Source organism: Mytilus californianus, unplaced genomic scaffold, assembly GCF_021869535.1.
Source record: "Mytilus californianus isolate M0D057914Y unplaced genomic scaffold, xbMytCali1.0.p SCAF_48, whole genome shotgun sequence".
Classification (NCBI taxonomy): Eukaryota; Metazoa; Mollusca; class Bivalvia; order Mytilida; family Mytilidae; genus Mytilus; species Mytilus californianus.
Window position 1 is genome coordinate 495985 of NW_026262699.1, and position 24534 is coordinate 520518.

Sequence of the window (24534 nt, forward strand, 5' to 3'; positions counted from 1 at the left end):
TTTTTTAGACTTAAAGAAACATATTTCTCTTGTTCACCCTGTATATAAAACAAAATAGAGGCGAACGATAACAGAGGCCCCGGGACATTCAAACTCATATGTCGAAAATAAACAGACAACGCCATGGCTAAAAAAGAAAAAGGCCAATAGACAAACAATAGTACACAAAAACAAAACATAGAAAACTAAAGACTGAGCACAAAGAACCCCACCAAAAACTTGGGGTGATCTCAGATGCTCCGGAAGGGTAAGCAGATCCTGCTCCACATGTGGCACCCGTCGTGTTGCCGGCTCATGTTATTACAAACCCGGTAATAAGTAATTCGGTAGGTCACAAGTTAGCCTCTTGTTTTATGGTTTTTATTAAATTTAGTTTTTCAGAAAATATTGTTTTCGTTTTGATTTGTTTTGGTAAATTTCATTTCGTTTCCTTCCATTCTTATTCCGTTTCGCACTTGTAACAGGTATCCACTTTTAAGTCGTCCTTTCCCCCTTTACTATTATTTAATCAAAAATAAAAAAAATAAAACTTTTAAAAAGCGAAATGATCAAAACTTTACGCTCAGTTTAGTATTTTTAAAGTTTGCTTAAATATCTAAACAATTAAATTTTAAAACGAAGTTTATAATTTTGAAATTTTAATTATTTGGTGAAATTTTCTTAATTGAAAAAAAATAAAGAATTTGGAATTTTGATATTTTAAAACTTTGATCAAAAATCCAAAAAACTAGAATTTGAAAACTTTTTGAAATTTTGAATTGATAAGTGTTACACGGACCATTAACGTCACAATGTCACCATCGCACTTCAGCGTGACCATCGCGGTTCGGAGTACCATCGCGGGTCCGAGTCCAACATATATAAACAAGTCTAAATTGAAAACATATATGTATATGGGTCATATATAAATTCGTTTAGTAAGAGCTATGATAATTTTAACATACTAAGTTCTGAAAATAAATTTATATGGATCATGATTAATGAGAATAAAAATAGTGTCTATGATATTATCTGGGACATAATATAACAGTTTATTGTTCCCAGATATCCAGATATTATTTGTAATGGTAGCTTCACAATTCAGGGGCGGATCCAGCCATTTTTAAAATCCAGCCATTTTTAAAAGGGGGGTCCCAACTCAGGATAAAGAGGGGGGGTCCAACGATGTATCCCCATTCAAATGCATTGATCGTCAAGAAGGGACCTCCCCCCCCCTGGGTCCGCCACTGCAATTTAAGAACTGTGCACTTTTAGGCCGCAAGAAAAAAAAAAGAGAAGAAAATATTTATTATGAATTGTGTAAAATTGAAACGCCTTTAAAACTTTTTAAAAAAGTCTCCTGATTTTCCTAAACATCTGAAAAATTCAATTTGGCAAGACTTGAAGTAACTGTTGCTTTCTTGCGGCGACCCCACGAAGGGTTGAATTATTTATACATATCTCTCAGTAAAATTTTATAACATGCAACAATTAAGGAGCCAATTGACAGATTTATGGTCGCAGTGACACAATGTATTATATTATTATATGTCTATGGGGATCATTTATGAATTCGATCATTGATTGAACCTGGGAACAGTATATCTATATGTCAGAGTCCTGATTGAACATCTTGTCCTACTATATATATTATCTCAGACCATATATGGATTTATACAGCTATGCTGAGACTAACTGCATGTTTGTTAAAAGCTCAATAGAGCATATGGTATATGTCCTTTGTCGACTCTACATAAGGTTTACATGGTTTATAAATTTGTAAGTTTTTGTAGTCTCAGATAAAAATACAGTGTTATACGTCTAGTGATCTCAGTTCTTAATTTATCAGTCTCTTGATCATTGTTTATGTACAAGAAAACACGTAACAATAGATTGTACAGTAATTATCTATAGTTTGTCATGCTACTTAGTGAAGATCTTTCACTGATAGAGAGCTGGAAACAATTTAAATCGATGTCGGTCAATAACCAACTTTCATTTTCACATCGAAACAGACTATAGATTCATTTATAAATATCATCGCACCTGTTGGGTTCATAGACAATAACAAAATGGAAACGAAAGCATTAGTTTGTATTTTTGCATTTTATTTCTTTTTAACATGCATAAAATCCTCACCTCTTCAGTTTTCAAAAGAAACATATCTTAAGACGAGACAATCTTTTCTTGATGCTGAGGAGAAATTGAAAATTGGAGAAAATTTAACATTGACTGTGAAGGAAGAAAAAGCTAATGCAGCTCTAATGCGTATGAAATATGCGGAAATAAATGCGTCTAGGAATGGCGCTCCTTTTCCTCCAAGTATGCATTTCTTCAAGGGAAAGTCAATTATAGAGAAAAGCAGTGTATTCAAAATTTTACAAAAAATGCCAAAAGGTTAGTTCATATTGGTTTATCACATGTACTATAAATGTGTCCTTGTTGTGTATTATTTTTACAAAGATAATTTCCTACCAGCATATTTACAGTATAAGATTAACATGTATATGTAAACAGAAAGATTAAGATTATTTTTATTTCAAAATATAAAGTAATTGTTTGAATTACCTCCCCTGTTGTGGTTGCACATCCATTTCTTTTCAGAATTGAAGAAAACAAATATTAACTTAGATTTGGTTAATAAGTAAAAGTTCTAATTTCATTTTTATTGGAGGAAAAAGGTACAATATACCCAATTTTCATGAGTTATACTGTCTCATTAATGTCCACCACAAATCTCCCAGTGTTAATTATTCGTCAAAGATTTTATTTTTTCTGATAGACTGTACTTTTTTTATTTAGTAGAACACATTTCTTGGTGTATAGGAACACATTATAATGATGTAAAGATAACTTTATTTTTTTGTTAAACATAATAATCATTTATAGACATGGCGATGCTCATCAAAACACTAGGTTAGGACCACCAGAACCAAAATGTCTTATTTAGAGAACAGTCAAACCATCTTTAAATACTTTGCTTGATTGAGTGTAAACATAAGTACAATTACATAATTCATAGATGAAAAATATACAATGAAAATTATCAAAATGACCAGATCTCTAGCTCTGGGCATACAGGAGCTTTAGGGACTTACCATTTACCAAGAGTGGATCATTGTCTATTGTACATGTTGTAGTTACATGTATATTGATGCTGGTTTCAGTGTAATTACAGTATGTTTTTCTGCATGTGAAAAAAAGTTAAAAATTTATAATGTTGTCAAACAACAAACACAAAAATAACCAAACTCTTAACATTAAACATGTTAAAGTAGAATATCTTTAAGCAAATTAAATAAATATACAAATGTATATAAAAATATGAATTTTTGAAGTAATTTCGAACTTTGAACAGTCTTATCTCCAGTGTATATAGGATATTACTGATAACCTAGTCCACTACGATGTTCCTAATACATGTAGTACAATTAGTACAAGTACAAATGTCATCATGGTCACGACCAGTACATAGAAATTCTTATCCACTTTATCATGTTTATCATGTTTATGTGACAGAAGAATATTCTGAAAATGGCAGATATTTTAGCCCATTTCTTATATACATATATAAAACCTAATGAAAATTAGAGATTTTAATAGGTATAGAATTAAACTAGAACTGTCTGTCCCCTGACTGGAACTTAAATACGTATAGATAAAACTTAAGCTGTACGCAACTGCCCTCCACTCCTATCCTTAGTAAACCATTGAACAGCTAGAAAATTTCCTAATAACTGGGTATTATCTCCATTCATAGGTCACATAGGTATAATACCCAAATCAGGGTTGATTTAATGTGATAAGAATTATTTTTTTATTTCACGAGAATGGCCATCATGGCCTCATTTTTTTCCTTTTTAGACTGCTTTCACATGCGTTAAACTGCATCAAAAGTAATGGCTTCAAGAAAACCAGTTTTTTAAGTCTACTGTCTTCAACTAGATAATATTTCAGTCATGGCTTTGTGGAAGATTATGCCTTCAAATTTTTACAGAATGATGTGCCCTATTACATTCAAAATCTTTAATTTTAATCACTGTCAATTTATATTGTATTTTGGCTTGAATGTCCATCTAAGTCAGGATCTTCTCTATAAACCCTGGAATAGATAATCATGATAATTGAAAAGTGCAAAGGTAGGAGTATAAGGTATAACCCCACCCCCACCAAAATAAATTTAAAAAATTATCCCCCTCCAAAAAAAAATTGTGAAAGCAAAATGAAGAAATGCCAAACACTAAAATATTGCATCAATAGGATATAAAAAAAATACTTGCATTCATTTTTGTGATCTGAAGTTGTCAAGTTGCTGCAATGGGATTAAATTTAGACTGCTCACTTTGCTCACTTGTAGGAAGTCACAGCATTTGACACATCTAAAAAAAAGGAGAACAGTTATAACCAGACTGAGTTTACTGTATATTGATGTTTTGTTCAATACACTTTCATTTACATCATAAAACAATATTTTGGAGGAGTTAACTTCCACAAGGTGTGATCAGGCTACATATACATGATATAGGCTAATAGCAAACTTTGGGAAATTATATGATTCAGAAAATCAGACACATATGAATATTTTGATTTAACAGAAAAGCTAATATAGATGCAACAAAATATATCTGTGGATAGATCAATGTTGTGTAATAATAACAAGCTTAAAAAATGCGTAAAAGGACAAAATTTAGGGAATACTCAAATAACTAAAAGTTCTTCTTAAATGATGTTTACACATCAAGATCTCTAACTGTATATACCTGTTTATTGAAATTGGACAGAGAAGACAGAAGCTTGAGTTGGTTCTTAGTAAATGATAAACAGACAGACTTATGCATACAGTAGCACAAGCTTTGATTTCACAAATATCATAAATTGGATTGGTATGTGCATTTCTAGCAATAAATAGCCTATAGAGAAAAAAATAATAGATTCAAACTTCTCCTCGTCCTTTCTTGGAAAAATGGAAAATGCATAAAGCAAAGAAATGTTTTATTAAACAAGAATAATTTATACAGGTATTCAGAATAACTACATGAAGATGCATGAATCCATTAATTTACCAAACTGTTTTTTTGTTTAGATTAATCATTTTTAATGAATCATGAATTCAAGGTCTGAATTGATCATGAGGTTTATGATTCATATATAACATATATATATACAAAGTGCAAGTACCAGTCTTATATTTCTACCACTTATTTTTTGAATGACTTTTATAGCCTCATTAACTTAGTAGCATGGGCATTCATTTAAAAACATACATGTATATTTCATGACTGATGGAGTGGATGAATAAGTGTGCTTAGACCATGTTGACTTTCAGTGTTTCATGATGTTAACTACAACTTAGTCATCTTTTTTTTTTAAACTACAAATTTGATACAGAGAGTGAAATAGTTATAGTCATGGCACTAATAATAATGTTGAAAAGACTTGAATAAGCCAAATAATTTACAATATATAACAAACATTTTGGGCTTACCAAAAAGTCCAGAAATTGTATAAGATGCTGATCATCTAATGTTAAACAAAAGATTTTAAAAGAAGTAAATGTGACAATGAGTAGATAGAGCTTCAAATTGAATTTAACTTAAATAAGATAACACTAAATCTGATCCCCAAGTTTTTTTTTATGGAGGAAAGGAGGATAGTTTAATCCTTGTGTTATGAAGTTGCAGTAGTTGGTGCAGATGATATTTTGTATCCATTGTAACCTGTATTTTATGTGGTTAGAGTTGCTTTACATCTTCATGACATCTCTGTATCAGACAACTAGTACCCATGGTAACTTGGTAACTTGATTTTATTATACCCCACGCAACAAGTTGCGGAGGGTATAATGTTTTTGACCCGTCCGTCCGTCCGTCAGTCCTGTTTCTTGTCATCGCAACTCCTCTCAAACCACACAACAGAATGTCACGAAACCTTTTAAGATAATAAGGACATTCTATGTAGTTGTGCATATCGACAGGAAATTACGATTCAATTTTTTATCCAGGAGTTACACCCCTTTGAACTTATTTGCCCAATATACTACTGCAACAGTGTCATCGCAACTCCTCTCAAACCACACAACAGAATTTCATGAAACCTTTCCAGATAATAAGGACATACTACGTAGGTGGCATATTGACAGGAAATTACGATTCAATTTTTTGTTCAGGAGTTACGCCCCTTTGAACTTATTTGCCCAATATACTACTGCAACCTTTTGTCATTGCAACTCCTCTCAAACCACACAACAGAATTTCACTAAACCTTTTTAGATAATAAGGACATACTATGTAGTTGTGCATATCAACAGGAAATTACGATTCAATTCTTTTTCTAGGAGTTACGCCCCTTTGAACTTATTTACTTTAATGTACTACTGCAACAGTTTGTCATTGCAACTCCTCTCAAACCACACAACAGAATTTCATGAAACCTTTTCAGATAATAAGGACATACTACGTAGATGTGCATATTGATAGGAAATTATTTTTCAATTTTTTTTTTTGATACAATTTTTTTTTCTTACACTTATTTTATTTCTCCAATGACAATGTGGGGACGTGGGGTATGTGAGCAAGCTCACTAAGGTTCTTTCATTTTGGGAAAGCTGCATTATATCTTCATAAAATTTCTGTATTAGTTATTTAGTATCCATGGTATCCTGCATTCTGTGTTACAAGCATTGAATTACATCTTCATGACATCTCTGTAACAGACCTTAGGTATCCATGGTTACATGTACCCGCATTTATGTTACAGATTCCACCTAACATCTCTGTATCAGACATTTAGTAACCATCATAATCTGTATTTAGTGTTGCAAGAACTATTTAAAAAGTAAGGAGATCTTTATAGCATCTTCGTGATACTATCTGTATCAGACATATTAGTATCCATGGAAACCTACTTTTTTTTATATTGCAAGAGCATATATTTTAACTTGTACCTGTCATCTTTATAACATTTTCTTATTCTAGAAAACAAACTTTATATTTTCCAGGTGGTGCCTTACATCTCCATGATATTTCCTTGACAGATATTTGGTGGATTGTGAAGAATGTTACATACCGTCCAAACTGTTACATGTGCCAAGATGTCAACACCTCTAGCATCAAGTTTCATTTCTATGCAAACCCACCGCAAAACCCAGGTATGTATATCAATATCAAAGGTTTTCATTTTGTTTACAGTGCAAATGTTATGAAATGTAATCTACAATCTACAAATTCATGAATCAACAATTAATGAAATACTGTTATCTTTTCTTATTGCTGCTTTTCATCTTGAATGTCCTCAGTAATGAAGGAAAGTGATATTTGCTACTGAACTTCCTCTTCCAAAAGGATCATTTCTGTTGATAAAAGCATAGTTCATAAGTTTAACTGATTGTTACAAAATATGTCATTGAAGGTTATCTGTAAAGAAATGGTGAAGCCTTCACTAAAAATTCTGCAGTAGTGTGTAGTAATTTAAACTAAACAAACTTGAAGCTTTCTTTGTAACATGTATTTGATCGGGTTTAGCATGAAAAATGTAACTATAAGAATTTAATGCTTCTTTATTTGTAGTTTTATAGGGTTCACCCTTGTATTTAAAGAATTGACCCTTCAATCCATATTATCATGATTATTGAATGAAGCACTTCCTTACAAAATCATAATGATATATGGGATCGGATAGTAACCATTGGCTTAAGTGATGTTGTTACAAAATGTGCGAAGGCTGACTTTTTCTTTAGACTGCAATTAAACTACAAATAGAAGTGTGTTTGAAAATGTCTTTCAAATTTACATCATTCTTAATTTTTGACTTCTGAAAAAATTCTGAATGATTAATAGGTGTGTGTTGTCAGTAAGAAAATATTGCATTCATGTTCAGGACAATGTTAACATGTTATAGCTATAAGGAAATACTCAGCATTGTAATAAGCCATCATGCTAAGTCAGTTTTTTTTATATGCTAGCTCACAGATTAACAATCTACGTCAACACATGTCTGATTCTAGGATGACCAGTCTTTGCTGCAGATACTAATTTTAAAGTTTGGTTTGACATTGTTTTCCGAGGCAAGTGAATTGAGCAGGAAGTATATGATAAATTGTGATACAAATTTTTATTTATTTAGGTTGTCCATGGATGTTAGTTAGTCATCAAAGACAAGTTTCTGGAGATACATCTAAGTTTGATCAGATGTGAGTAATAATGCAAGCATTCCTATGATTCTTGCTTAAGGATGTACACCTCTGTGGAGCCAAAAATTTCTAGAATTAAACTTTTTTTCTTAACCTGATTTTTGGGTTTATATGACTGTACAAAAATACTTGGTGAAGAAAAAATCATATGGTGGTACACTTTTTTTTTTGATACGGCCCTTTGAAGTACCCAATTTTGATGATTTTCCCATTTTTCATCAATTTTTACCTATTTTTGGGCTATTATCGTGAAAAAAATCACAGTTCCACAATTTTTTTTTTCATACTCTCAATAAAGATGAAGTGGACCAATCTGAATAAATTTAACTTAAAAAAAACTATAGGTAGGTGTTAATATAAGAAAATTTTATCATATTTTGATGCTTTTTTGTGTCAAATTAACCATGCTGTCAATTTTGTAAATTTGTGATTTTTCTCTGTTTTAAGAACAAAATGCATATTATTTCAACTTCTTTGTTATAAATGATTGAAAAAATACATATCTAAGAAATTTGAAAAGAAAAAAGTGATATGGGATGTACATGTTTCTGGTAAAATCATTTCTTGTACCCCTCACCCATTTTCTCAAAATTTTGGCTAAAAAGACTGACTTGATTGGTAATAAAATTTGAAAAATTGATTACTCAATAACTACTCATTGTAAATACGCATTTTTTCACAGTGTTAAGTTTGATTATAACATTTTTGAAATTCATTGATATTTTCCGTTTGTATCACATGTTTTGGAAATAATTCCAAAACGAGATTTCAACGAGACTGTAACGTCAGAAGAATACATCCTTAAGTAAATTGTTTTGTGCTTAGCACATGTTTTATTTTGATGAGATTAAGAACTCTGTACCATGTGATTGTATTGAATACCAGGATTTTAGCACATAGAAGATACATTTTTTGCTTCTTTGGCCCTGTAAATTAATTAGAAATAGAAAAATTGTATAAAGACATTACAATACTTTTAATTTTGTTAATATGAGAGAAATGTATACTGTAAATTCAGAAATTATTGCCATGTATTTATTTATGGGAATAATGCGACTGTACAAGTATAGCAACAATAAGAACTCTCATTCTAATGTATGTCACAGATACATATATCTATATGCAGCTTTTCTTGAAATTGCTATAATTAATCTCAAATTTTGCTTGGTCAAGACAATATCACAATGATATATTCTCATAATAATTTCTGAATTTACAGTACAGTACAACATTGAAGACCATATGTAGACCTCTTGATGTCTTTTGTTTTTTTTGTGTTTATTTGGTTGCTGTCTCATTGATGTTCGCCACATTCCCTTTTATTCCTAGACAACAGAATACTATCAAGAAAAAGAAAATTAACAATAGGAAAATCAAATTTGTCATGTATGTCATTTTACCATTACTTTTTTTGTGTATAATACTGTAATTGTTTTCACCAGGTTATATAATAGTATGTCCTTAGTAGTAGATGACCCAGTGAAGACATATCCAAACATAGATGTTGTATGGGCACAATTTTTACATTGTTTTGATGTTGCCAACGGTATGGTCAATTATCTTCCTGTCTTTAAGGACTATTTCTATGAAGCCTTGAATGAGTTCAGAAGAGACAATGTCCAGTATATTGAAGTTAGAGGTCTTTTGCCTAAGGTATGTTATGATGTGTCCTAACTCAGAAAGTAAATATCTACAATTAGTATAAATAAAAGGAAATGTGGTATGATTGCAAATGAGACAACTATCCCCAGAGTTCAGATGACCTATATATAAGTAATTATAGGTCACCATACAGCCTTCAACAATGAGAATAACCCATACAATTTTACCCAAACCATTGAAATGTCATGTTAGGGTCCTCACAGAGAAGTATGTTGAGGTCACTTTTTTTACCCCCCTCCCCCTCGAATTTGTGAATAAAAAAGTATTGTATGATTGGTCAAGACGATTTTAGAGATGGTTCATATCTTGATTAAAGGCAACTTTATTAGTCTCCTTGATGTCATATGTAAGGAATCTATGGCATATATATATACCAAATGAGAAACTTTCTAATATTAAACATGTGTTAAAAGCATATTTAAGGTTAGATTTGGATTTGATCAAATTCAAAGATTTGAAAGAATTTGTTATAGATATATATATATATGTGGGAATATGCCAATCAAAGAAGTAAGTCCGGTAAGACCCCTTTTTGGCCCCAAAATATAGCATTTTTACAAATTTGTTGAAATGCAAACTTTTAGCTATCTATTGGAAAGTAGGATACTTTTGTTTTAAAAATATGGGCTGTTTTTGACAATACACTGCACAGGCATTAGGTACTAGCATCATAAATCATGCAAAATTACTGAAATCTTCACCATTTTAGCATTTGTGCTAATTTTTAGATGGTTTTTGTCTAAAATGAAAGTGGATGCATTTGTGTTCAGTCTTGATATTTAAATACATGTTGTATATGATAATAATACATAACATATATAAAGGTTGAGACTGAACTTGAATGCAGCCACTTCCATTTTTGACAAAAACCATCTGAAAAGTGACGTTTTATGGCAATTTTTTTTGTTTGATAGATTTTTCATATTTAAGCTTCCTTGGTGACCAAATCATTTCAAATCTTTTATATAAACTAATTGAATCAACTGCAGTAGACACTTTAATAAGTGTTTAAAAAATGTCAAAAATCTTTCATCAGATGTACTTCGAATTTTAGGCCAAAACTATAATAGCCCTTACCGGACCTTCTCCTTCATGTTAGTTTGAATTGCTAATTTATGCATTGTACAAAATGTGCTTTTGTCTATGCCTTTACACACCAATAAATCTAAAATAAAAATTAAGAAACCATACATTTGTTGTGATTCCACATTTGGCTGCAATAACATGTATTCATGATTTCTGTAAATATTAACACATATTGTTTACAGTTGTCTCATAGAAATAAACTGTATATCATGTTCATATTGAAAACTCATGGTTTCTTTTCTTCATTTCAGGTATATGATTTAAATGGACACACATATGACAAGACAGCAGTGATGCAAATTTACCAAGACGTATTTAACCAGTTTAAACGAGATCATAAAGACTTCTCTGGTGGAAAATATATATACTCTAGTATAAGGTAGAGGGATGAAAACAAATCTTTTCTTGACTTTTAAATTTGATTTATTTGAACATTCTATACAAATAATCTTTTAGGGGCCTCAATGGCCGAGTGGTCTAAGCAGTTACTACTGTAATCACTAGCCAGTCAACACTGAGGTTGTGAGTTCGAACCCCGCGCATGCGGGTGCACTCGACTCCAATCTTAATTGACTAGGATTGTCAGTTTTCCTATCGAAGGTCGGTGGTTTTCTCCGGGCACTCCGGCTTCCTCCACCAATAAAAACTGGCCGCCACGAAATAGCCCAAAAGCGGTGCTTAAAAGTGGCGTTAAAACACCAAAAATCAAATCAAATAATCTTTTCTTATAATTTGGAAAAAAATCCTTATCATATAATCTCTTTTTGCCGAAGGTCACATGATACCTGCTTGGAAATAAACCTCTGCAGGTGATATGCCTGTCCCAAGCAATCCTAATATTACAAAGTGCAAAGTGGAGTTACCAATTATTTGAATGATGTCAGTCCCATTACATATACTGTGTTAATATCTGCAAAATTGAAAATTGTAAAAATCAAATCTTTTTAGAACAGACAGACAGACATCGAAGGGGCTTATAAAAAAGAAGTAGAATTATGTAATATATTCTTCATGTTATATAAACTTAAGATTCAGATTTTACATATATATACCTGAAGATACCCTGGTCTTTGGGTACTAATATACAGGGATCTTCACTGAAATAGCTGTACCAGTGAAGAAATCTGTTAACAGCATGTGCAATATTGTTGTTGAGTCAAAAAAAAAAGACTCAGATTTTTAAATGTAGTTCTATTTAACAATGACTGTCATAATATCTAAAATACATTAAATATATTTGATTGATTTAAGAGATATATATATTGAAATGTTATTTGTGAGATTATATAATCATCATTGAAATCTCAATGTTAACATAATATACAGGATAGCACACTTGTAAATATACACCTTAATTCAGTTAACTGCAAGAATGTTTTTTTGAATAAATAAATATATTATCAAACACATGAATAACAATTTGCCTATTGTATTTTAGACAATTGTACCATAATAATCAAAATGGTGGTAAAATATTTCTTATTATTTAGAATGCAACGAAATCAAATAAATGATTGGTTATTAATTCTCAAGTTATTGGCTTTAATTTAGACAAAATGTAATTTTGCATAGAATAAATTTAAAAACTCCCCCCAAAAAACTTGATGAATGATGTTTCTGAAGTTTTCTGATTTCTGATGTTTGCAAAAGCCATTGCATTTGCTTTTCATAGAACATCCGAGGTCTTTTTTTAGCTCACCCGACCCAAAGGGTCCAGTGAGCTATTCTCATCACTTATTGTCTGTCGTTTGCAACAAGAGATCCTTGTCATGAATTATATTCTTCATATTCTAGTCTTCAATTTTGAAAATGTACATAGATCCAGATACCGGCAAGCAACACTGGCTCTTTTGAGCATCTTGTCATAAAATAATCATGTGGTGACTGGTTAATTATTGGCCAATTAGCTTAGAATGGTTTAACAGTTGATATGAGAGGTGCAAAACTCATAAAAAAATTTGAGAATAGTGACCCATTTATAATATTTATATACATAGATCGATTTTTGTAAATATAAATATCAAGAAATAATATTATCTTGTTCCTTGTTTCTGACCTACTAAATATTGAAATGAAAGGGAAATATTTTTACATTTGAAAGATTTATCAATTTTAAGTTATTATGAAATGCTTTTTTTAAATTTTATCTATGAATGAAAGGAATTGTGAGGTAAACATCAATGATACAGTAACCAACCAACAAAAATAATCAAAAGACATCTATGTGGTGACATATACTGTCTTCAACAATAGACAGGTGTCTTTACAATATGTCCAGCTCTAAATTGTCATGAATCTATTAAAGGTGTGAACAAATTAAACAGAAACAATTAAAAAATCTGCCTCAACACCAATTCAGTGGCAGATTCAGGGGGGGTGGGGGATGGGGGGGATAGAAAAGAAAATCTTTTTTATCTTGCATAAAGCATCCCAAAATTACACCCTTCTATCAAAATGCCTGGATGCCCTCCACCCCTGCAACTTCTCTAGAAATAAGCCCCTTTATATGAGCAACACCTTTTAAGATAATAGAAATTTCCACATTCATTTCGTCTTAACCAAACTGTTTTTAGTAAGGAGAAGGTCTAACCAAAATAAAGGTCAGATGTCATAAGTTAAGTTTGCCTCTTTCAGATCCCTTTGCGACCTAGATGCAAACTAGTTAGAAAAACTAGAACTAATATCACTATACAAAAAAGGCTTATGTGTATTTCATCAAATGTATAAATAGTTATTGCAAAATTGATTTTATCCATAGTAAGCTTTTACTTTTTTTCCAGGATTAAAAGTCCAACAGATATTTTAGTAGATGTTAAACTTTCCATGGCACTAAAGTCCAAGTTCCCAGACTATTTTGCTGGGTATGACTTAGTTGGACAAGAGGATCCTGGGAAAACTTTATTGTACTATATTGATCCTTTATTGTATCCACAGCAACAAAATCCACCAATCGACTTACCTTATTTTTTCCATGCTGGAGAAACAGGTTTGTTATTAAAATTGTGTCGAATGCAATATTTTAGAGTTTTTATACGACCGCAAAAAAATTTTTGTGGATGTTTATTGGTATGACGTTGGCATCGTTGTCTGAAGACACATTGGTTTTCACACTCTAACTTTAGTTTAAGTGAATGGATCTCTATGAAATTTTACCATAAGGTTCAATACCACAAAAGGAAGGTTGGGATTGATTTTGGGGGTTATGGTACCAACAGTTAAGGAATTAGGGGCCCAAAAGGGGCCAAAAATAAGCATTTTTGTAACTTCCAGACATAACTTGTGTGTTAGTAAATGGATCTCTCTGACATTGTGCCACAAGGTTCCATATCACAAAGGGAATGCTGGGATTGATTTTGGGGGTAATTGAACAAAATTTTAGGAATTAGGGGCAAAAAACAAGCATTTTTCTAGTTTCATGACAATAACTTGTGTGTAAGTGTATGGATCTTTCTGAAATTGTACTACAAGGTTCCATATCACAAAGGGAAAGCTGGAATTGAGTTTGGGGGTAATTGCCCAAAACGTTTAGGAATAAGGGGCCAAAAAGGGGCCAAAAATAAGCATTTTTCTAGTTTCCAGACAATAACTTGTGTTCAAGTGTATGGATCTCTCTGTAATTGTACTACTAGGTACCATACCACAAAGGGAAGGCTGGGATTGATTTTGGGGGTAATTGCCTCAAAATTTTAGGAATTAGGGGCCCAAAAGGGGCCAAAAATAAGCATTTTTGTAACTTCCAGATATAACTTGTGTGTTAGTGTATGGATCTCTCTGACATTGTCCCACAAGGTTCCATATCACAAAGGGAATGCTGGGATTGATTTTGGGGGTAATTGCCTCAAAATTTTAGGAATTAGGGGCAAAAAACAAGCATTTTTCTAGTTTCATGACAATAACTTGTGTGTAAGTGTATGGATCTTTCTGAAATTGTACTACAAGGTTCCATATCACAAAGGGAAAGCTGGAATTGAGTTTGGGGGTAATTGCCCAAAACGTTTAGGAATAAGGGGCCAAAAAGGGGCCAAAAATAAGCATTTTTCTAGTTTCCAGACAATAAACTGTGTTCAAGTGTATGGATCTCTCTGAAATTGTACTGCAAGGTACCATACAACAAAGGGAAGGCTGGGATTGATTTTGGGGTAATTGCCTCAAAATTTTAGGAAAAAGGGGCAAAAAACAAGCATTTTTCTAATTTCAGGACAATAACTTGTGTGTAAGTGTATGGATCTTTATGAAATTGTACTGCAAGGTTCCATATCTTAAAGGGAAAGCTGGGTTTGAGTTTGGGGGTAATTGCCCTAAACGTTTAGGAATTCGGGGCCAAAAAGGGGCCTAAAAACAAGCATTTTCCTAGTTTCCAGAAAATAACATGTGTTCAAGTGTATGGATCTCTCTGAAATTGTACTGCAAGGTACCATACCACAAAGGGAAGGCTGGGATTGAGTTTGGGGGTGATGAATCATAAGGGGGTTCAAAAAATTTGGGGGAGGGATTTTTTTTTCCTTTTTTTCCTTTTTTTTTCTTTAAAATTTTCTATTTTAAATTGGTTATTTCTGATTTATATATAAAAGCAAATAATAATGATATGGTTTGAATAGGTAAATTAAAATTTTTTAAGTTCTTAGACCACATTCATTCTGTGTCAGAAACCTATGCTGTGTCAAATATTTAATCACAATCCAAATTCAGTGCTGTATCAAGCTTGAATGTTGTGTCCATACTTGCCCCAACTGTTCCCGGTTCGACCTCTGCGGTTGTATCAAGCTGCGCCCAGCTGAGCATTTTATTAACATTGTGATGTTTAAATTTATTTAACAAAAGAAGTACATTTTGAAAAACTTTTATAATGCATTTTAAAATCTACAAAATTTGACAATTGTCACTAATTTGAACCTCATCCCTAATTTTGGGTGTGAATAGTTTTCTTCTATGATTTGAACTCACGAAGAGCAGATTTATTTTTAAAAAAACTCTTATATCTATGATTTATACTCCAGGTAAGAACCAACTTATTTTAAAGGATACCTTTTTTCACTTTAGCGATTTCTATCACATACAATGGTTCTCTCTCTATAAATATGATATCATATCGTGCTATAAATATCAGCTGATCATAGATATAAATAAAAGGAGTTTAAGGTTATAAGTCCACACCACAATAACCACTGGTGTTAAACTGATAATCGTAACTGGAATTACGACGATCCCAGTATGGCGACAACAGAAATGGGTAAAATCTTTTCAGTCATTTTTCTCAAATGTAGCCTGTTGTTGTCAGGAGTTACTCAGCTGCAAGGTTATTCTATAGCATTACATCATATTTGAATCGTAACAGTGCACTTTAACCGTCTAAGCGCTTAGAAAATTGCCTTCGAAAAATTTGGGATGATAATCGTATTGTAACTTGATGGCATTTTTCTTCTTTGATAATCGTAATTTCTTTTTCAGATAATAGTAACTGAAAAATAATAAATGTGTCTTCCAGCCTTGGTTTGGTTTTGGGGTTTGGGGGGGAGGGGGGGTGGGGGGTATTACCAATATCCCATATCCCAAAAGTGCAATCCTTCCATTGCTTCTTATGAAAGTCCCGTATACCACATTTAATATGGCATATGTTTTGCCTCAAATATCGCAATCAACATAATCAATAAAAAGGGCAAATTAACCTCCCCCTATCCCAGTATACCCTTAACCACGGGGTGGTTGGGGGTTAAACTCCTATATATATATAAAGCCATAACATGGATCAGATTTTTGGTCTTCGACAATATATGAATGGGGATATTTTTTTTTAATTTCAGCAGCACACCAGAAGTGACCCCCACCCCTCCAACATGCGCTATAAAAGCCTCATTTATTATAAGATCGCTGCCAGTTTTGAGTCCCCTTTGGATGCATACCTGTCAACTGACCCGGATACTGCGGGTGTGACCCGAGATTTTCATAATTCTGAGGGGTCACCCGGAACACCAGCCGGGTGACCAAATAACACATTTTCACCCGGATTCCTAAGCCTTCAGACTGATTAGATACATATATTAAGCCAGAATTTAGTAGTACTTTTGCTAATTAATATTCATAATATGGAAATGAGAATTGTACCACGTGATAATAGTTTGAACTGGACTGGCTTGATATCATTAAAATCTTTAAAACACGGATATTATAAGTTGCCCGTCACAGAGTACTTGTTTATAATGACTCTGATATTTCCGTAAAGTTATAATTGTCAGGCGGTCAAAATTAAAACAATAAACGTGAATTTAGTGAATTTTTCGTGTTTTCGTGAGTTTATTCTTCTTGAAATAGGGGCATTTTAACTTTACGTGGGAACCTAGAGTTCAACGACTACACATACAAGGTTTGGACTTGCTTATTCTTTGGACATTCAAGTTTCAAGTTTCATTCCCGCAACCTGTTTTTGTATTGACATTGTTAGCCAATTTTCAACACGAAGTTTGCAAATTTGAGGTTTCAGCCATTTTAGCCTGTATTTTATACTGCAATGTTAAAAGCCTCTCGCTTCGATTTTTAAAATAGCTCAGGAACCTTGATTTTTGCAACGACAGTCATTATGTTTCGTTTAAATGGTGTATATTGTTGTGTATATTTATTTTCTGTCCCCGCAACCTAGTGTCTATCACTTAAATTAAAGTTAAAACAGACATTTTTTTTCAAAATTCCCTATCATTTCAATATAATTTCAGTGACCCGTATCCGATTTCTTTAGTATAATATTCAAATAAGCAAAGTGGCGTTGATTTCTGGATATGATAAACTGATTTCTTTAAAATACCGGCAAATTCGTCATTCTTCCTGGACAAGAAGTTCAACTAGCTGTGTACCCTAACTCAGCTCAAGTGACCCATTTCAGTGCATGGCTTCACTTGACAGCTTTGGTGTCAAACACACTGTTAATTAACACCAATTACCTTAGCTTTAGGTCGTAAATAATTTGTGTATTTCAAAGTTGTTTTAAAAACAATTTGAGTTACTTCCCCTTTTTTGTCAATTCACAATATACTCCTTAAACTTGTGTTGTTTTGTAAAAAGATTAAATCTAAAATGAATTGAATGCAAAAACATATCAGAATAATACTTTTACTTATTGTTCACCATAGAACAATTAAAAAATAAAAATTTTGAAAATTACTTTTTTCATCTATACCTCCTTTAATTGTTTAACTTTATTTTATTACACTCTAATATCAACCTCTGACATGTTCTATTGCTTAAAAGCTGCACAACTGTAAGCAAAGAAAACACAAATTGGTACGTTGTATGTCATGGACTGAATATCAACAGGAATAAAGGCAATGTAACACAAATCTATCAATGGCTTCCAAGTGCAAAGTAATAATAAAATGTTCAATTTTAAATTACTGAACCATGTGGACATGTTTTGGAATCTTTGATATAAATTATAAGAAAAATGTCCCCTAAATACTGAAATTCAGCTCGAAAAAGTTCGTACGCGTTATGACCTGAGATTTCATTCTTCTATAGATGCAGGTCATCACCTACATTTTCATTGTCATAGGTTGACAGGTATGTGGATGGGATCAAAAAATTTGAAGAAGGTAAATGGGGGGGGGGGGGGGTGCTATTAACTGAATGTTTATACTAAAATTCTGCGCAAAATGAAAAAAAAAAAATCAATTCAATAGTACTCATGAAATTGTTTTACGTGTGTAGTTTGGGGCCTTTTATAGGACGAACGGTGACCTACAGTTGTTAATTTTTGTGTCATTTGGTCTCTTGTGGAGAGTTGTCTCATTGGCAATCATACCACATCTTCTTTTTTATAATTAATCACTAATCTGAAACCTGTTAGTTTTCTTGTTTGAATTGTTTTACATTGTCATTTCGGGGCCTTTTATAGCTGACTATGCGGTATGGGCTTTGCTCATTGTTGAAGGCCGTACAGTGACCTATAGTTGTTAATTTCTATATCATTTGGTCTCTTGTGGAGAGTTGTCTCATTTGCAATCATACCACATCTTCTTTTTTATATATACGCACGTTTCGCCCGACAATTACTGCCATACCTCATACATTTGTGTAACTTCCTTTAAAATTGCCTCTTCACTCATTCCCATATTTTTTAACATTCCTAGTTCCTGGAGTTTTCTGTATTTTAACATAGTTCGTGTTTCCCCATTTCCAAATTTCCTGAAGCTTGTTACCCCTTCAAATTTTATGATATATACTAATATGTAGCTGTTTACATTAGAGCTATTAATCATATAATTATGCACAAAAAGAAATTTCATAAGATGTTGTAATTTTTTTCGTGATTAAGTTATCCCCATATTTTCATCATATGCTATCAGATAGCCGTTTTTAGTGTCAATATCAATCTAAAACTATCCAGTTAAGATTATCTTCTCATATTTTACTACCAGAATTACGATTATCCTTTTTTCAAATTACGATTATCATCCCGAATATTTCGACGGCAATTTTCTAAGGGCTTAGACAATTATAGTACACCGTTACGATTCAAATATGATGGTAATAGTATAGAAAAACCTTGCAGCTGATTAACTCTTGACAACAACATGCTACATTTGAGAAAAATGACTGAATAGATTTTACCTATTTCTGCCGTCGCCATATTGAGATCGTCGTAATTCCAGTTAGGATTATCAGTTTAACACCAGTGAATAACCCAACGACACAAAAAATTAGAAGACATGTATTGGTCAACAATCTGTCATAAATAATAGACAAAAAAAATTGAGAATGGAAACGGGGAATTTCGAATGTGTCAAAGAGACAACAACCCGACCAAAGAGCAGAAAACAGAAAATGTCTATACAATTCAGATTTCAAGCTTTAAATTGCCTCAACTTAAATTTGGAACAAACTTAAACCTTAGACCTTATCAAAGATCTGCCTTCATTACGAAATTCCCTTACGGACAAAAACATGAAGATATAACCAAAGATAACATCTGACCTAGTTCCTTGTTTAATAAGATAGTCAGGTTAACATTAGTGGCATTGTATAACTTTGTTTTTGGTAAATCTGAACTTTAAGGTCAACAATAGATTTTAGATAATGGAGAAGTGTCTATACAGAATAAATAAGAAGCTATAAATCACCTCTGGAACAAAATTTAACAGAGTCTATCAAAGATATGCCTGTTTAACCATTTTTTAGCAATCTGAACTTAAAGCTTAAATAACAATTCTTACATTGGTACCAGTGGTTTATTGTATTTATCCAATCGAGATCAAAATTTAAAGTTCAAGCCTTGGTGAGGACTTTAAAATTGATAATTGAACTATTGAGATTGGATAAATCTTATAATCCAAGAGTAACCATGTAAGAATCTGTTTCTCTAATGATTATCAAATAAATTTTCATTTTTCGAGTGCCTTCCACATTCCACTCGTCCTGAATATGCATGAAATATTTGCCAATGGACGTTAAGCAACCAACAATCAATCAATCAATCCACATTCCACAAAGTTGTCAATTTCATTAACACCTGTTAGCATAGTTTGATTCATCTTGTGAGGTGATAAAGGTTATGACCCTTAAACTCATCCAATCATCTTTTGAGATATACGGCAACCACACGTTGATTAAATCTTTTTATACAATAGGTCCCGAAAGGGTTAAATTGCCACAGAATTAGAGAAACAGTATTACAGTATAACTAGAAAAAATATATGTCAAAACATCCGAACAACTCTATTTAATCTTTTATGTGTTGTTGGATTGTTGTCCCAACATCTTCTTTATGAATACGTAATTTATTTAATCTTTTTAAGAACAGCATTGGTTTTCTATCAAATTCATTCTGCATATTAATCAATACAAGTATATTGACTTCTAAATGTCTTTTATGTGTTGTTGGATTATTGTCCCTTTATGAATACGTAATTTATTAAGATGTCAGCATTGTCTATCATTTTATGTATTGCCTTTCTCAATAGTTTGGGAAGGAACACCCACTGATGATAACCTGATTGATGCAGTTTTGTTGAATACATCAAGAATTGGTCATGGGTATGCTCTGACTAAACACCCAAAAGTTCTACAGACAGTAAAACAGAAACAAATTGCCATTGAAGTGAACCCTATATCTAACCAGGTTAGTTAATACTATTAAGCTTCAAATAACAAACATGCTATTTCTAAAATTAAATGTGGCTGCATGATTCATTTTTTTCAACAAATATTACATTTTTAGGTATTTAAGACACATATTAATTTTAAAATAAATGTTTGAAAAGAAAAGTTTGTAGACATCCAAGAAAATAACTCATATTAGATGAATTAGATATATAACACTTCCTAAGTCTAACATTATACTTGTCATATCATACACCTGGAAAAAAGTATTGCAACACCAAATATAAAATGAAATAAAAAACTGAAATTTCAATTTTTTTATTTTCATTTTTATTTATCTGATAGAGTACACCTTTCCTACTTATTGACCTTAAATTAACTGTTTTTCGCCAATGCATTTCCCCATGAGCTGTCCGTGCGTGGCCGTCACTTAAAACTTTCAAAAGTCAAGTTTAAGGTACGGGTCAAAATGTATGCTGTATGTTAGCTTGTTTGTAAAAAACTTATCAACAATTGATGAAATGGGTCCTCCTCAACTTTCTACTGATGTTAGATGGCAAATTATTGGCATGCGAGAAGCTGGAATGTCGTTAAGGCAGATTGCCCGACGCGTGGGCCACCACTATTCAACCATCAGCAGAATTGTAAGTAAACATCAAAATACCAATTCTGTGAAGGACCTTCCCAGATCTGGAAGACCTTCAGTAACTTCCGATCGTGAAAACAGAGCTCTTAGCCGAGTTATTCGAAGAAACCCCTTCATTAACAGTACAGTATTGAAAAGACAGTGGTTTCCATATCGTGCACTCTCCTCAAGAACTTTGAGAAATCGACTCAAAAGGGCAGGATACTGTTCCCGAAGGCCCGTGAAAAGGCCATTGTTAACGCCTAGACACAAAGCTGAACGATTACGGTGGTGTCGAGCTCGTCGTCGCTGGAATTTGGTATCTTGGAGAAGGGTGCATTGGTCCGACGAAAGCAGATTTTTGTTGCATGTCACGGATGGCCGAGTTCGTGTTTGGCGGCAGCCAAATACCGCATATGCCGAAAGGAACATTGTTGAGACAGTCGCTTTCGGTGGTGGCTCCGTTATGGTGTGGGGATGCGTGTCTTATGACTGCAAGTTGGATCTGAAAACTGTTCGTGGTAACCTTAATGGGCAAAGATACCAGCAGGAAATTCTTGAGGCAAGTGTAGTGCCGCATTTTGACAATCACCCGTTGAGGACAAGGCCCATTTTCATGGACGATAATGCACGACCGCATCGATCGCGGGCTGTAACAGCGTATCTTCACGACGAGTCAGTGGAGACATTGCCCTGGCCAGCATGTAGCCCCGATTTAAACCCGATAGAGCACATTTGGGACATCATCGGTCTAAAAGTGCGAAAAATGACACCTCCTGTGCAAAATCTTGCAGAATTGGACAATGCACTGCACCATGAATGGCAGCAGTTAACACAACAACAAATACGACGGTTATGTGGTGGTATGAGAAGGCGGCTGGAAGCAGTGATCCGTGTGAACGGAAGTTATACAAAATATTGAAATTTCCGGTTTAAATTGACAAAATGGACCAAAATGGGTGTGTTTGACATCAACTCGAAGTTGTCCGATGGAATTGGAATCGCGTAGACCAATAGTTGTAAACAGTGCATTTGTGCTCAAAAATGATGTCTTTTTTAAAATAAAATTTCGTATAATTAAATTTGAATTTTTCAGTGTTTAACATGTCTATCAGCTTTAAAAAGACCCAATTCACCCCAAACCTATGAACATTTAACCATATTTTAGAAAAAAATGGTACACGTAAGGTTTGAAATTTGTCTAATGGAAAAAATCAGGTGTTGCAATACTTTTTTCCAGGTGTATATATTGAAATGAAAATAATTAAATTTTTTTATCAAATGGGACCAATCACTGGCTTTACCATCTGTGATCCTTTTACATGATGCCTCAATTGTACATACTCTCTTCTTGTACATTATTCTACATTTACACTTTTCTTTTTTTTTTATATAAGATGTCATTTGTTTAAAGAATATTGGTTGAATTGTTGACTGTTTTGCAGCGCTATCAAATTAAATACTTAAAATTGTGAAAAGAATGACAAAAAATTATTTCTGAAGTCTGTTCCAAAATAAGCATTTTTGAGCAATTTCTTTTAAATTTGCTAAGTATAATACTACTATATGTCATTGTGAAAACAGAATATCTCTGAAACAGAAAACTCTGAAAGTACAATTATGCCTTATACCCCTGCACACAAAGTTTGAGGAGTCATATACATGATATAGGATTCACCTTGTCCATTTGTCTGTCAGTCTCTCAGTCAGTCTGTTCTTCTTTGTATCTGGGGCATAGCTGTTGTACTGTAGAACCAATCTTGGTATGTAGATGCATTGTGCGAAGGCAGTGTGTCACTTACCAAAATTAGGTCACTGTGACCTTGACTTTGACATTTGACCCCTATGATAGTAAAATCTTGTCTGATTTGTGTCCAGCGCATAACTGTTTTACTATAAAACTTAAGTAAGTCAAACTTGGTATGCAGATGCATCATGGGAAGCCTGTGTGTCACACATCAAAGACAGGTCATGGTGACTTTAACTTGCATTTTTTATATTTGGAAGTTTTCTTTTTATCAAATGGTCTTATTAAAATATTATATGATTGCAGAAATAATTTATTTATTTGAATTTATAGGTATTAATGTTACTAAATGATTTAAGAAACCATCCAGCTGCCAGCCTGATAGCAGACGGTTGCCCAGTAGTTATAAGTGCAGATGACCCGTCTGTGTGGGGAGCCATTGGACTGTCATATGACTTCTACATGGCCTTTATGGGAATGGCTGGTGAAGATGCTGATCTTAAATTCCTGAAACAGTTAGCAATAAACTCATTACAGTAAGTTTAATCAAAATATTAAAATAAGAAGATGTGGTATGATTGCCAATGAGACAACTCTCCACCAGAGACCAAATGACATAGAAGTTAGCAACTATAGGTCACATTTGGGCCTTCAGCAATGTGCAAAACCCATACGCATAGTAAGCTACAAAAGGCCCTGAAATGACAAATGTAAAACAATTCAAATGAGAAAACTAACTGCCTGATTTATGTACAAAACAATAAACATAAAACAAATATGATATACAGCAACAAAGTTTGACATGTTTCTGTCAGATTGAATTTTGTTATGAGTTATGCCCCTTTCCACTTAGACATTTTTGCCTTGTCAAGCTCCTACTTTGTCATTGGAACTTCTCCTACATATTTTATTATATCTTCACTAAACTTGGTATGTTGTTAGATCATAATACACAGGTGTGCATGTGGGTAAAATGCTTCTGTCAAGTATATTTTTTTGAAGTTATGCACCTTTCAACTTAAAGTTTCTCTGCCCTGTCCAGCACTCCTCTTGTCATTGTAACTCCTTCATGTTTTGTTGTTTTATTATTATACCCCGAGCAACGAGTTGCGGAGGGTATAATGTTTTTGACCCGTCTGTACGTCCGTCAGTCCTGTTTCT

At 33.0% G+C, this 24534-nt stretch overlaps 1 protein-coding gene across 1 annotated transcript in view; it reads left to right on the plus strand.

The window, feature by feature from the left end:
- The first annotated feature begins 2026 nt into the window (after nt 1–2026).
- LOC127700069 (adenosine deaminase AGSA-like) overlaps nt 2027–24534 on the plus strand; it is a 29325-nt gene continuing 6817 nt past the window's right edge. The window contains exons 1-8 of the mRNA XM_052203535.1: nt 2027–2376; nt 6977–7126; nt 8101–8167; nt 9610–9820; nt 11167–11294; nt 13696–13901; nt 20863–21020; nt 23707–23909. Coding sequence (XP_052059495.1) covers nt 2052–2376; nt 6977–7126; nt 8101–8167; nt 9610–9820; nt 11167–11294; nt 13696–13901; nt 20863–21020; nt 23707–23909 — 1448 coding nt within the window. The 5' untranslated portion in view covers nt 2027–2051. The remainder of the gene's footprint in view (nt 2377–6976; nt 7127–8100; nt 8168–9609; nt 9821–11166; nt 11295–13695; nt 13902–20862; nt 21021–23706; nt 23910–24534) is intronic.